Source organism: Ruditapes philippinarum, unplaced genomic scaffold (genome assembly GCF_026571515.1).
Source record: "Ruditapes philippinarum isolate M1 unplaced genomic scaffold, ASM2657151v2 ctg1067_1_1_1_1, whole genome shotgun sequence".
Lineage (NCBI taxonomy): Eukaryota > Metazoa > Mollusca > Bivalvia > Venerida > Veneridae > Ruditapes > Ruditapes philippinarum.
In genome coordinates this window covers 46,894-60,213 of record NW_026867088.1, presented here as the reverse complement: position 1 = coordinate 60,213, position 13,320 = coordinate 46,894, and the positions used below count along the sequence as shown (strand labels likewise).

Here is a 13,320-nt window from a genome sequence, read left to right as displayed (position 1 = left end):
AGCATTCTGGTACATGGGAATACACCAAGTATGTTTGCGACATGTTATGACGAGTCATCAAGATTTTCAACAGTCGCCTTTCACGATCCCAAGCACCAACACAAGACACCCATTTCTAATTTCTTCACTGAATCTTTAAGCTACATTGATTTAGAATAAATATTATTCTTTATTATAGTTTTCACAATGCAGCTTGTATGAAAATTATTTACATTATGGCCATTATCATGCACCATACATTTTCCGGCAATAATTACACTGAACTTGACTGGATTTTACTGTTCCACAAACATTGAACACTGACAGCAGCCATTATTATATCACACACGTCAGTTTTGGCATTTGATTAGTTTAGTGTAAAACACAAATATAATACACAATCTTCATCTTTAAGATATCAAATTTACACTAGGTAAACACACAAAATTGTTTTTTTTTTACAATAAAGCCATTTTTTTTCTCTGTACAAGTAATGTTCTGATGACCATCCTTGCTCACCATACTGGATATGAATATGTAAATGATGACCAGGTACGCAGGTAAATATACGTATGCATGTTTGTATGATGGCCATTATGTTTCACCATACAGGTAATGCATGTATAAATGATGGCCATCTTTGCTCACCATATGGTTAATGAATGCTGAAAAGACATTTTTTTCCCACTTTACAGGTAATGAATGTGTAAATGATGGCCATCTTTGCTCACCATACATATAACGATGGCTGTAAATAATGATGGCCATTTTTTCCCACCATACAGGTAGTAAATGCTGAAATGATGGCCTTTTTTTTTCACTATACTGTTGATAAATGTGTGAATGACAGCCATCTTTGCTCACCATATGTTTAATGAATGTTGGCCATTTTTTTCACTGTACAGGTAATAAATTTGTAAATGATGGCCATCACTGCTCACCATACATATAATGAATGTATGAATGAATCGTGGCCACTATTTTTCACCATACTGAACACTTGTGAACAGGATTCATTCTGCTACCCAATGGACAGTTGTAAGCCCGAGAAAAGTCTTCAGAATTGGCAAGTGGCAACCTCGCTCTGAAATACAAAGAAGCTAGGATGAATTTTAAATCTTTTTTTTTTTAAAAAGAAAAGAAAAAAAAGAGCTTATACCTTCCTATACAATCAAACTTAGCTAAATTCAGTACAGACTAAAGCTTGAAAATCAAACAGTAAAGTAATGCTTTATAAATACACCTATAGAACTTGTATAAATGGAGTACTGTCCCTTTGCATTAACATCCTAAACTTTTACATGATTATCGATAATTATTTCAATAATTATTATTAATTCTAACACTCCTCGTGATTTTGCCTTCATGGTCAATTCCTAGCATCAGAACTTCAAACCGGTTTAAATAGCTGATAAACACCACTCAGACTGATATTATTTCTTACGTAAATGCATAGAAAAGAATCAAAGACAAAATCATAATCCGCCATGATAACAATTACCTAATTGGGCCAGGACTGTGAGCTGATGTTCTGATTTTCTCTAGAGCGGCCTTGTCCCTCATGTTACCACACCATATCTGGGCAAAGTTGAGAAAGAACAGCTGGTCATGCGTCATGTCAAGACCTGGTAACAGAGGTTCGGGACCATGCTCTTTCTCCCACATCTTATAGGCCTGTAACAATAACAAGCATTATGCTGAGTTATAAATAAGAATATTGTATGAAAATGTCATATAGTTTATGTAATAACATTGCAAATTAAACAATACTCTTACATTATTATTTATCTGTCACAACTGAACCCTAATAGTTCAGCATTGATTAAAGGAATTTAACTAAGTTTAAGATAAAATAGAATGATTATGGGTGTTTACTGTCCTGAAACTTGCATGGATCTTCGCTAGGCCAGGAACACATAGATCCAAATTTGATTTGATGCAGAAAAAGCCAAAAAAAAAAGTCAAAAACAATGCCAAGACTTTATTATGTTCCAAGAGATGTTCCTAAATAAACCATCCTTCATCCTATTTCGACTATTAAACCTCAGAATGCAACAACAACAGTCCCATCAGATTCTTATTTTCTGTCAGGTTTTTCAAATTGTTCTTCATACTATATAATTTACATGGCAGAATGCTTTACAAATATATTAACAGCTAGATTAAAGGTTACTCACCCTATATGCTTGTTTTAGACCACCGTTATCTGCTATATTTTCACCTTGTGTATTTTTACCATCAATCTACAATATATAGTAAGCAAATTGCTTTTATTGTCAGTTTATTGTCAGCTTATTGTCAGTTTAATGTCAGTTTATAGTCAATTTATTGTCAGTTTTGGTATAGTTGTATTAGGTAGTTTATTGTCAGATTATTGTCAGTTTATTGTCAGAATACAAATAAATTCACTTTATTGTCTATAAAAATACTCATAAATCCCATTAAAACATAAATCTATGTCTCATACATTTTTAAATAATCTCTGATGCTATTATGTGTCAAGGTGACATTAAACTTCACTGCAAGCATAGGAAAGTTATGCATGACATAATTCAACTGCTATGCTATGCACTGTATACTTCAACAGTGTTATGGCATAATTCAACCATTATTCTATGCAGGGCATAATTCAACTGTTATTCTATGCAAGGCATAATTCAACTGATACTGTATTCTATGCAGGGCATAATTCAAATGATATTCTATGCAGGGCATAATTCAATGGTAATGCTCTGCACTGTAAACTTCAACTGCTATATAATGCACTGCATAATTCAACTACTATGTTATGCAGGGGATAAGTCAAATGGTTATGTTATGCAGGGCACAATTCAACTGCTATGATATGCAGGGCATAGATCAACTGCTATGCTATGCAGCATTAATTCAACTGCTATGCCATGCAGGGCATAAATCAATTGCTATGCTATGCAGGGCATAGTGCAACTGCTATGATATAAAGGGCATAAATCAACTGCTATGCTATGCACTGCATTCTTCAAATGCTATGCTATGCAGGGCATAATTTAACTGCTAATCATTTGTTGTGCGCCCTGCTATCATTCTAAACTTCTTGTACAGAAACTTCTTAAAAACAATTCAACACAGTTTAACATGTTTTACTTACATTGACACCAATCTGTTCTAACTTCACGTTAGAATACTGCTCTATGATACATTGTGTTCTATCCTGAAATGCTTGTATAGTTTCATTCTTCCACCACTGCTTCATGTTACCATCTTTATCATATTGTCTCCCTGAAAAAACACAAACACAAAAAAATAAGATATTTAGCTTTTTTTTAAAAAAGGTAATGGGCAAGATAAAACCTTTATTCTTAACTGCAATACACCTAAAGTGTGTCTAAAATCTTCAATTCTTCTAGTTAACCTGGACAATTTGTCTGTAAGTGATTTATAAATTTATAACCATTGGATCTTGTTTTACATTTACAAAATAATGTTGAATATGTAAAGAAGATTCCATGATTTAATAAACAAGGACCAAATGAAATTTAAATTGTTTCTAAGTCCTTGGCAAGATTCAAACCTACAGCCATAAGGGGAATGAGATTTTAAGTCAATTATTGTAACCACTCTGACAAAATGTCCTATCTTTAAATCAACCTTTACCCTGCTGACAGCAACTGAATCTACATAACCAGTGCAGGCCAAAATCAGCGTGCACATTTGTGCTGCCTGATCATGGTCTGCACTGTTCAATATTCAGTCAGTACTTATTTTGGTTGTTTGTTTTAGTTTTTGTACTTATCTTAACACATCCTTGGTTACATCTTAGCTGTCAGTCCACTTAATCTGATTTCCTGGATAACTAACCATTAACCAGTATCTCCAATTGACAGACTACTAATCCCATGATTTCTGATTCAGCAGTTAAAGACAAATGACTATTTAATTCAGACTCTAATCTTAGATCTATTGCAGTACTTTTTTATTTTCCCTAAAAATGAATGTTTTTGTCCAGACTGAAAGATGGGCAAGTTCATTTAAGATATTTAGCATGTTGAGGGCTAAGATGCTGGAGAAACTTACCTTTATCATCAAAACCATGTGTAATTTCATGTCCAATAACCACACCAATACCACCATAATTTAATGACCTGAAATTATAAATACATGTACAAGGGTACTTTATATCAGTGTTGAAAAATATACATTTTAATGATAATTTTGAATTATCAAACTTCAAAATAATTTAATAATCAAATAGAATAGAGAACAAGAGGGCCATGATGGCCCTGAAACCACTCACCTGTTTCATGAAAAATATCTCAGCTCTAGCTCTTTGGTGTTTTTATAAGAAGATTTTTAAGTTTTTACTACATGTATATACATATAGGGAAAAACAATGACCCCCCTTCTCGGAGGGGCCAATTTTGATCCCAGGGCTTTTGTTAGAACAAACTTGGTAGACACTCACTAGAAGATATTTCAAGCTGAGTATCTAAACTCTAGATCTTTGGGTTTTTTTATAAGATGATTTTTTACTATACACATATACGGAAAATCAATGACCCCCGTGGGGGAATTTTAACCTAAGGACCTTTATTTGAACAAACTTTGTAGACACCCATTAGAAGATGTTTCATGCTAAATATCTTAGCTCTAGCTCTTTGGGGTTTTTAAAAGAAGATTTTTAGTGTTTTTACTATATACGTAAAGGAAAAAACAATGACCCCCTTGGGCGAGGCCAATTTTTACCCCAGGGCTTTTATTTGATCAAACTTGGTAGGCACCCACTAGAGGATGATTCGCTTAATATCTAAGCTCTAGCTGTTGTGGCTTTTTAAAAGAGGATTTTTTAAGTTTTTACTATATATAGAAATAAGGAAAATCAATGACGCCCTGGGGGCTGGGCCAATTTTTACCCCAGGGCTTTTATTTGAACAAATTTGGTAGACACCAACTAGAGTATGTTTCATGCTAAATATCTTAGCTCTAGCTATTTGGGTTTTTTCAAAGAAGATTTTTTTAAAGTTTTTACTATATACAAATTAGGAAAATCAATGACTCCCCGGGTCGGGGCCAACTTTGACCCCAGGGCATTTATTTGAACAAACTTGGTAGACACTGACTAGATGATGCTTCATGCCAAATATCTAAGCTCTATAGCTCTTTTGGTTTTCTAAAAGAAGATATTTTAAGTTTTTTCTTTTGGTTGCCATGGCAACCAGAGTTCTGCTTGGAATTAAATTCTTTGAACAATTTTTAAAGTTGATCATCAAAGGAACATTCCTGTAAAGTTTGGATGAAATTGGATTACTGGTTTATGAGATGTCGTTTAAATGAAAAGTTTACGGACGGACGCCGCACGAAAAGTAATCACAAAAGCTCACCATGTCACTTTGTGACAGGTGAGCTAAAAACAGAATCTCTAAAGAGCACCCAATATGGCAAATTGAAAAGGTTGCAGGCACAGTTTGATGGAGCCTGTTTATAAATGTTAGTGATATTTGCAACTACCCAACAGCTCTTGCTGAAATAAATTCAAAGTTATAGGTTATTAAATGTAGTAGAAATCTGACTTTTTTTTTCTGAAAAATATCACAATTTATAATTCTCAGACCAAAACTGTCTATCAATTCTTAAATAAAACTATAAGCACCAGTGAAATTGTAGTACACTGTATTTCTTAATTATATATGAGCCTATTTTGAAAAGTTAACTAAAAATATTTCTTATATAATAAGAAGTAATTTTGTGTACTTACTTTGGGAAGTATTCACTGTAGAAAGGTGGCTGAAGCATTCCAGCTGCAAACACTGAAATAATAGTCAAACAAATGAGCGGCGTCATGACAAAACCAACATAATGGGTTTGCCACCAGCATGGATCCAGACCAGCCTGCGCATAGGCGCAGTCTGATCAGTATTCATGCTGTTCGCTTACAAACCCTATTACAAGTAGAGAAACTGATAGCAAACAGCATGGATCCTGATAAGACTGCGCGGATGCGCAGGCTGGTCTGGATCTATGCTGGCCTCAAATGCACTATGTTGGTTTTGTCATGGCGTGGCTCAAATATTGAAATAATAGCTAATTAAAATACGCTGATACATTTCTTGGTTGGTTTTAATGCAGCCTTCAGCTTTTCTAAAGATTAAATACATGTATATTATTTTCAGACCATTTCATATAACTGTCAAATCAAAAGAATTATCTGGTAAGGTGAATAAAATGAAATTTGACGTTAATAAAATACATTAACAATAAGGAAACCCTTCTATATCTCTAATCTACCGGTCTGCTCTCTATATGTAAATTAGTAAAGCAGACGATATTTGTTTCCTGATCTTCTATTTTTAGAAACAAACGTCACTGGTGCCATAAATGCATAGAATAACAGGGACTACCTTGGACTGAAAATTTAGGGAGAAGTGACTTCTCCCTTCAGGAAAAATAGGGAGAAGTTTTGAAATTTAGGGAGAAGTGATCATCAATTGAGTTATATCATTGGATTCTTTTTCCTAATTTTATTTCACAAAATATACATGTACACCTTTATATGTACATGCATATAAAATATACATGTATATGGCATGGAAAATAAACAAATGTGTATTGATGATATTTAATGAAGTATTAGTTGCATTTGATTTACATCAACACAACATTTTTTAATTTTTTTTAGGTTCAACAGTTTCTGACTCTAACTTTTAAATGCAATTTATTAATTAAAATGAAAAGTTCTTTAATTCATAATAATTATCCAAATTCTATCAATTTACATCAGTTTTAATGATGAATATTACTATCTTAAATGTAATGGTGATAACAAACGTATAATATGGGATATTGTAAATCAAACAGGACATATAGGGGAAATAGTAAATCAAACAGGACATAATTTTATAGGGGAAATAGTAAATCAAACAGGACATATAGGAGAACTAGTAAATCAAACAGAACGTTTAGGGAATATTGTGAAACAAACTAAACGTACAGGGAATATTGTAAATAAGACACAAATATATGTTTGAGGTAACTTAATTATCAATTAGCTTGCTTTTTATCATCTGCTGCATCCATATCAAGGTCTTTCACAGCTTAAATTTACCGTATAATCAATGCGCTATTTTTAGCGATGTGGATTTCCAAGTGTGAATTCAAAATGTCGCTATGACCACGCTTCAGCGCGTGTGCTAATTACGTCAGATTACACAATTAAATCTGCCTCCAGGCAGTATTATCGAGTGGAGAAATATACATGTCAGACATTTCATAGAGATTTTAGGGCGACTAGAATTTCGCTTTACAGATCATATAGGGCGAAGTGAAAATATTTACGACGAAGTTTTCGCCTGACTTCGACCTGAACGCAGTCCCTGGAATAAGTAAGTGCTCCTTAATGTACCTACAGTCTATAAAAGTCATGATAAGTAGAACCGATAACATGATTGGTAGCATAAAAACATATTTTCTCTCCAATTTACCTTCTCACAAAGCTATCTTTCAGGATCATTTAGAAACAGTTACAAGGTCAATATAATTCTATGTTATTTAACAATTATAAATGAGGCTTACTGTTTGCTAATATCGTTCATTTATGTGTAAATTAAAATTCCAGCAGCAAGAGTTAACAAATATTCCAGTGGGGAATGTTAACAATGCTTCTAACACAAATAAACATATGACACGATGATAAAAGTTTACCTATATCATTAGTGTTAGGATTGTAAAAGGCATTCACTACAGCTGGGTCCTGCTCCCATCTGAAATAAACAAAACAAAAGAAACGTGAAATGTTTGTAAAACATGCATGCCCCCTAAATTTTACCAACTACCTACTAAGTCTGAAGACTGCATGCCAGCTTTTGTGGTGAAAAAAACACCATCAATTGACATACTGACCTCAAAATCAAATCTTTGACCTATTGACCTCAAAATAAAATCTTTGACCTACGGAACTCAAAATCAAATGTTTGACCTACAGACCTCAAAATAAAATCTTTGACCTACTGACCTCAAAATCAAATATCTGACCTATTGACCTCAAAATCAAATCTTTGACCTACTGACCTCAAAATCAAATCTTTGACCTACTGACCTCAAAATAAATCTTTGACCTATTGACCTCAAAATCAAATCTTTGACCTACTGACCTCAAAATCAAATCTTTGACCTACTTACCTCACAATAAAATCTTTGACCTACTGACCACAAAATCAAATCTTTGACCTACTGACCTCAAAATCAGAGGAGGTCATCTACTAGTCATGACCAACCTTATACATGTTATCAAATCAGAGAACTGTAAGCCAAAGCTTTCTCTGTATATTTGGTCAGACAAGCTTTTTGTTCAGTGACCTTGACCTAAATAATCAGCAGGGATCATCTATAACTCATGAACAACCTGCTGACTAAGTCTGAGGGCTATGAGCCAAAATTTTCTCTAATTATCAGTCAGACAAGCTTTTTATGGTCAATGTCACAACAACCTTGATCTCTGACCTCAAAATCATGTAGTTATGATCAACCTTCTTATAACATCTTTAGGAGTTTTCTAGATTTTGGTCACTCAAAATCTGGTTTATGGACTGATCAACCTATTAACCAATGTGCAACATGCTAAATAACATTCCCCAACTTCAACAAACAAAATGCTATTAGACTAAGGAATGAATGCACAGATATGTACAATCTTAAGCATTATAATGGAGGCAAAGGTATTAATTAGGATGAGGTAACTACATATTGCTTTTCATGGAATAGCACAAAAGTGTCACACTGACTAATTTCATAATCACTGCTATATAAACACATTTGATATTATTTCTAAATGAAACACCATTTCCATGTTTAAAAGTTGTATTCAGCTTTAGACAGTGTTAAAGGCACAGCATGGTTACTTGCAATTCACCACTGCCATCATTGAATAAGATCAATGAAACAATACCTACTAGCAACATTTGGAATTTCGCACAGTTTGAATTCAATTTTGATGATACATGTATATGTAATTTAAATTCTTGTTGTTTGAGGGTTATAGGTAAAAGGGCAAAACTTTTACAGTGCACTCCGGATACAACGAGATTGTCAGGACTTCGGATGATTCCTCGTTATAACCGGGTCTCATTATAACCGGGACAGAACAAATTGAGAAATCCGACACCGTCGAGCATCATTTATTTCTACTTTCGCTTTCGCGTACCTGCTTTTTGAAGAGACAAAGTGCAAATGAAGTGACCTCGTTAAAATTCTGAAAAATACGCATGGGACAGAGAAATTATGTACGTTGTAACCGATATCTCGCTAAAACCGATCTCGTTATAAACGATAAGAAATGAAAGAAAAATAGAAGGAAAAAAGCCGGGACACAGTAGAATGTACGTTGTAACCGGTACCTCATTAAAACAGATCTCGTTATAAGTGGAGTAGACTGTACTTACACATCTTTTTCCACCGGTTGTCTAAATTTAGCCATTGTCCTGTTAGAATCATATCTCTCTACTCGCAAGATGTTCTCAAAATATTCATCTGGTTCAAAATGCAGCTGAAATAATAAAACCAACCAATCATAATCTGTTTCTATTTATTTTCAAGTGTAATTGTTTTTGAATTTAGAACAGCCCTTATCATCAAAGGGGATTTCAAGGTAAAAACAAGAGCACTGCATACAATGATAATGTTCATCTGTTAAAAAATCTAAGTTAAAAGGGGGCATAACTCCAAATATTGTTTTCAGAATAATGCCCCTTGTCTAACAACATCACCTTGTTATGATGAGCAAGTATTCCATGTTTCATGTTGATAACTTGTAATAATGATAATGTCTGAGTAATAGGCTATGGTAAAGTTTTTGCATGTTTTTACAACTAAACTGCAGCAATCATAATAACTTGACTTTTCCCTCCAAACTGATGCAGGCTGGCCTGGCTCTATACTGGTGGCAAAGGATAATCATATTTGGTTCAACCATGTTAAGAATGAAATAAAATTTTGAGATCTAATTTTAAAACAAGGTATTTGACACATCCTTCAAAATTGAGGAAATATTGCTTGCATTAAAAACAAGTAAAGAGAAGTTAATACATGTATTTTTCCTACACTTGTATTTCTTTTAATGTAAAGAATTGGAAACTAACAAGTTAATTCTTGCATTTTTTCTACACTTGTATAACTACTATATTTCACTCAGTGTGAGATAACTGATATCTCATTGAGATATTTTCTAGTATCCTATCAAAAAGCAGGAAATAAATTCTTATACCCAGTTAGAATTACCCATAGGGAAAACTGAAACTAGTTACATACTGTCTCAAATTTTTTATCCAACTTTTCTGGATCCAATATGAAGTCTGGATATCCTATTCTCTCCTTAATTGCAGTAGCCTGAAAATAACAGATGTTAAACAATTGTTCACTTTAAAGTAAAATATTTCCCTTAATTTTCAAAATACAATCTGCTTTTTTATTTAGTATTTCACCATTGTTTAGCATAGACCTTGAGTTTTGACAAATGCCTTAAGTTTTGAAATATTACTGCTTAACAACAGTGTTCTTTATCAAATATAATAATTTTCTCTATTGCAGCCAATTATCTTACATTTTCCCTAGTAACTACTCCTCTAGTTTTATTACCAACCCATAGCAACCTTACCTTTCTTCTAGCCACTGCCCTATTTCCATTATCCATTCACAGTAACTTTAATTATCTCTGTCTCAACATCTCAAGTGTCATGACCCATTCAATCTGACCTTACCTGTACCGCCTCCGTGGTCGAGGGGTTAGAGTCGATGACTTCTAATCAAGTTACCTCTCTGGCGTGGGTTCGGTCCCCGGGAAATGCTTTGGTAGTTTAACGCGATGAAGGTAGTCTAGTACTGGTGTAACTCTCCAGGAACGATGGTTAGGAAACTACCCGCCTATATGACTGAAATACTGTTGGGAAAAGGCATAAAATGAAACAAACAAACAAACAAACTGACCTTACCTCCTCCTTAGCAACTGCCTAAGTTTTATTATTCCTCCAAAGTAACTATACAACCTCACTAGAAATTGCTTTTATTTTACTATTCCTTCAAAGCAACTTTACTAACTCCATAGAAATATCCCTAGGTCACAATGACCTCACATTCTTCAACCAGACCTAGTTTCATTATCTATCCTCATTGCCTTTACTGTCACCCTAGTGAAAACCATAGTTTCATTATTCATCGACTGTGACCTTACTGTTTCCCTAGCAACATCCTTAGTCTATAGTGACCTTACCTTCTCCCTAGCAACAGTCTATGTCCACAGTGACCTAACCTTCTCCCTAACAACAGCCCTAGTCCAAAGTGACATTACCTTCTCCCTAGCAACAGCCTTAGTCCAAAGTGACATTACCTTCTCCCTAGCAACAGCCCTAGTCCAAAGTGACATTACCTTCTCCCTAGCAACAGCCTTAGTCCAAAGTGACATTACCTTCTCCCTAGCAACAGCCTTAGTCCAAAGTGACATTACCTTCTCCCTAGCAACAGCCCTAGTCCAAAGTGACATTACCTTCTCCCTAGCAACAGCCCTAGTCCAAAGTGACATTACCTTCTCCCTAGCAACAGCCCTAGTCCAAAGTGACATTACCTTCTCCCTAGCAACAGCCCTAGTCCAAAGTGACATTACCTTCTCCCTAGCAACAGCCTTAGTCCAAAGTGACATTACCTTCTCCCTAGCAACAGCCCTAGTCAAAAGTGACATTACCTTCTCCCTAGCAACAGCCTTAGTCCAAAGTGACATTACCTTCTCCCTAGCAACAGCCCTAGTCCAAAGTGACATTACCTTCTCCCTAGCAACAGCCCTAGTCCAAAGTGACATTACCTTCTCCCTAGCAACAGCCTTAGTCCAAAGTGACATTACCTTCTCCCTAGCAACAGCTCTAGTCAAAAGTGACATTACCTTCTCCCTAGCAACAGCCTTAGTCCAAAGTGACATTACCTTCTCCCTAGCAACAGCCCTAGTCCAAAGTGACATTACCTTCTCCCTAGCAACAGCCCTAGTCCAAAGTGACATTACCTTCTCCCTAGCAACAGCCCTAGTCCAAAGTGACATTACCTTCTCCCTAGCAACAGCCTTAGTCCAAAGTGACATTACCTTCTCCCTAGCAACAGCCCTAGTCAAAAGTGACATTACCTTCTCCCTAGCAACAGCCTTAGTCCAAAGTGACATTACCTTCTCCCTAGCAACAGCCCTAGTCCAAAGTGACATTACCTTCTCCCTAGCAACAGCCCTAGTCCAAAGTGACATTACCTTCTCCCTAGCAACAGCCTTAGTCCAAAGTGACATTACCTTCTCCCTAGCAACAGCCCTAGTCAAAAGTGACATTACCTTCTCCCTAGCAACAGCCTTAGTCCAAAGTGACATTACCTTCTCCCTAGCAACAGCCCTAGTCCAAAGTGACATTACCTTCTCCCTAGCAACAGCCCTAGTCCATAGTGACATTACCTTCTCCCTAGCAACAGCCTTAGTCCAAAGTGACCTTACCTTCTCCCTAGCAACAGCTCTAGTTTCATTATCCATCCAATCATTCTCCAGCAGTAAGTCTATGAATGCAGCTCTTAGGTTAGCTATCATTTCTAAAGCCTAAAATAATACATTATAAGGTATGTTACAAATATACAAACATATATCATTTTGCATTTATAAATCTTATATTGACATCATTGTTTCATGTAAATAACATTTTTTTTCTTTAATAAATTTGTTATTGCACCACGATGTATCATTAATCATGATACATCAACATTACTTCAATCATTTGGCTAATTAAGAACCAATCAGAAAAAAAGACTACTTTGTGCTCAGGTGAGCTACAAGCACACCTGGTTGTTCTCATTTTATCATGGTAATTTTCTGAGACATTAAATGTTTTAATAAAACCCAAAAAAGTAAAGACCAAATCACATACCACATCTTTGCTTTCCTTCCTAAACTTTTCGTGTACAAACATGGCACCTGTAGCCAGTCCTAGCCTCTCATTGAGATATTCAACACATTTATTCCATCTTGGTTTGTCCCGGATCACTCCCTGTAATAATAAAATATAGATCAGTAAAATATGCAAGCTAATAATGTTATGTTACTTTTTTTAATTCTTTTTTATTTGTTGTGTTTTATGTGCACCAACACAGTATATGTCATATGACGACTTTCCTGCTTTACTGATAGAAAAGGATCTCAGGTGCCCTTCTGTGCATTATTTCAAGCACGAACAGGCACCTGAGTAGAACCACCAACGGTCCATAAGCTAGCTGGATAGCTGCCTCACATGAAAGAATCAAATATCCCTGGGATTTGAACCCATAGCAGTGAGGGGCAAGTGGTTTGAAGTCAATGACCTTAAC

The 13,320-nt window shown here is 35.2% G+C and overlaps 1 protein-coding gene across 1 annotated transcript in view; it reads right to left on the bottom strand.

Annotated features, from left to right (window-relative positions):
* Positions 1–242: 242 nt before the first annotated feature.
* The window catches only part of LOC132734795 (neprilysin-1-like), a 32,816-nt gene continuing 19,738 nt past the window's right edge, over positions 243–13,320 (bottom strand). Inside the window, exons 10-20 of the mRNA XM_060721649.1 lie at positions 12,885–13,004; positions 12,461–12,559; positions 10,255–10,332; positions 9,390–9,493; positions 7,654–7,712; positions 5,711–5,762; positions 4,033–4,100; positions 3,107–3,237; positions 2,157–2,222; positions 1,481–1,653; positions 243–1,063 (exon numbers count right to left, since the gene is read on the bottom strand). Coding sequence (XP_060577632.1) covers positions 964–1,063; positions 1,481–1,653; positions 2,157–2,222; positions 3,107–3,237; positions 4,033–4,100; positions 5,711–5,762; positions 7,654–7,712; positions 9,390–9,493; positions 10,255–10,332; positions 12,461–12,559; positions 12,885–13,004 — 1,050 coding nt within the window. The 3' untranslated portion in view covers positions 243–963. The remainder of the gene's footprint in view (positions 1,064–1,480; positions 1,654–2,156; positions 2,223–3,106; positions 3,238–4,032; positions 4,101–5,710; positions 5,763–7,653; positions 7,713–9,389; positions 9,494–10,254; positions 10,333–12,460; positions 12,560–12,884; positions 13,005–13,320) is intronic.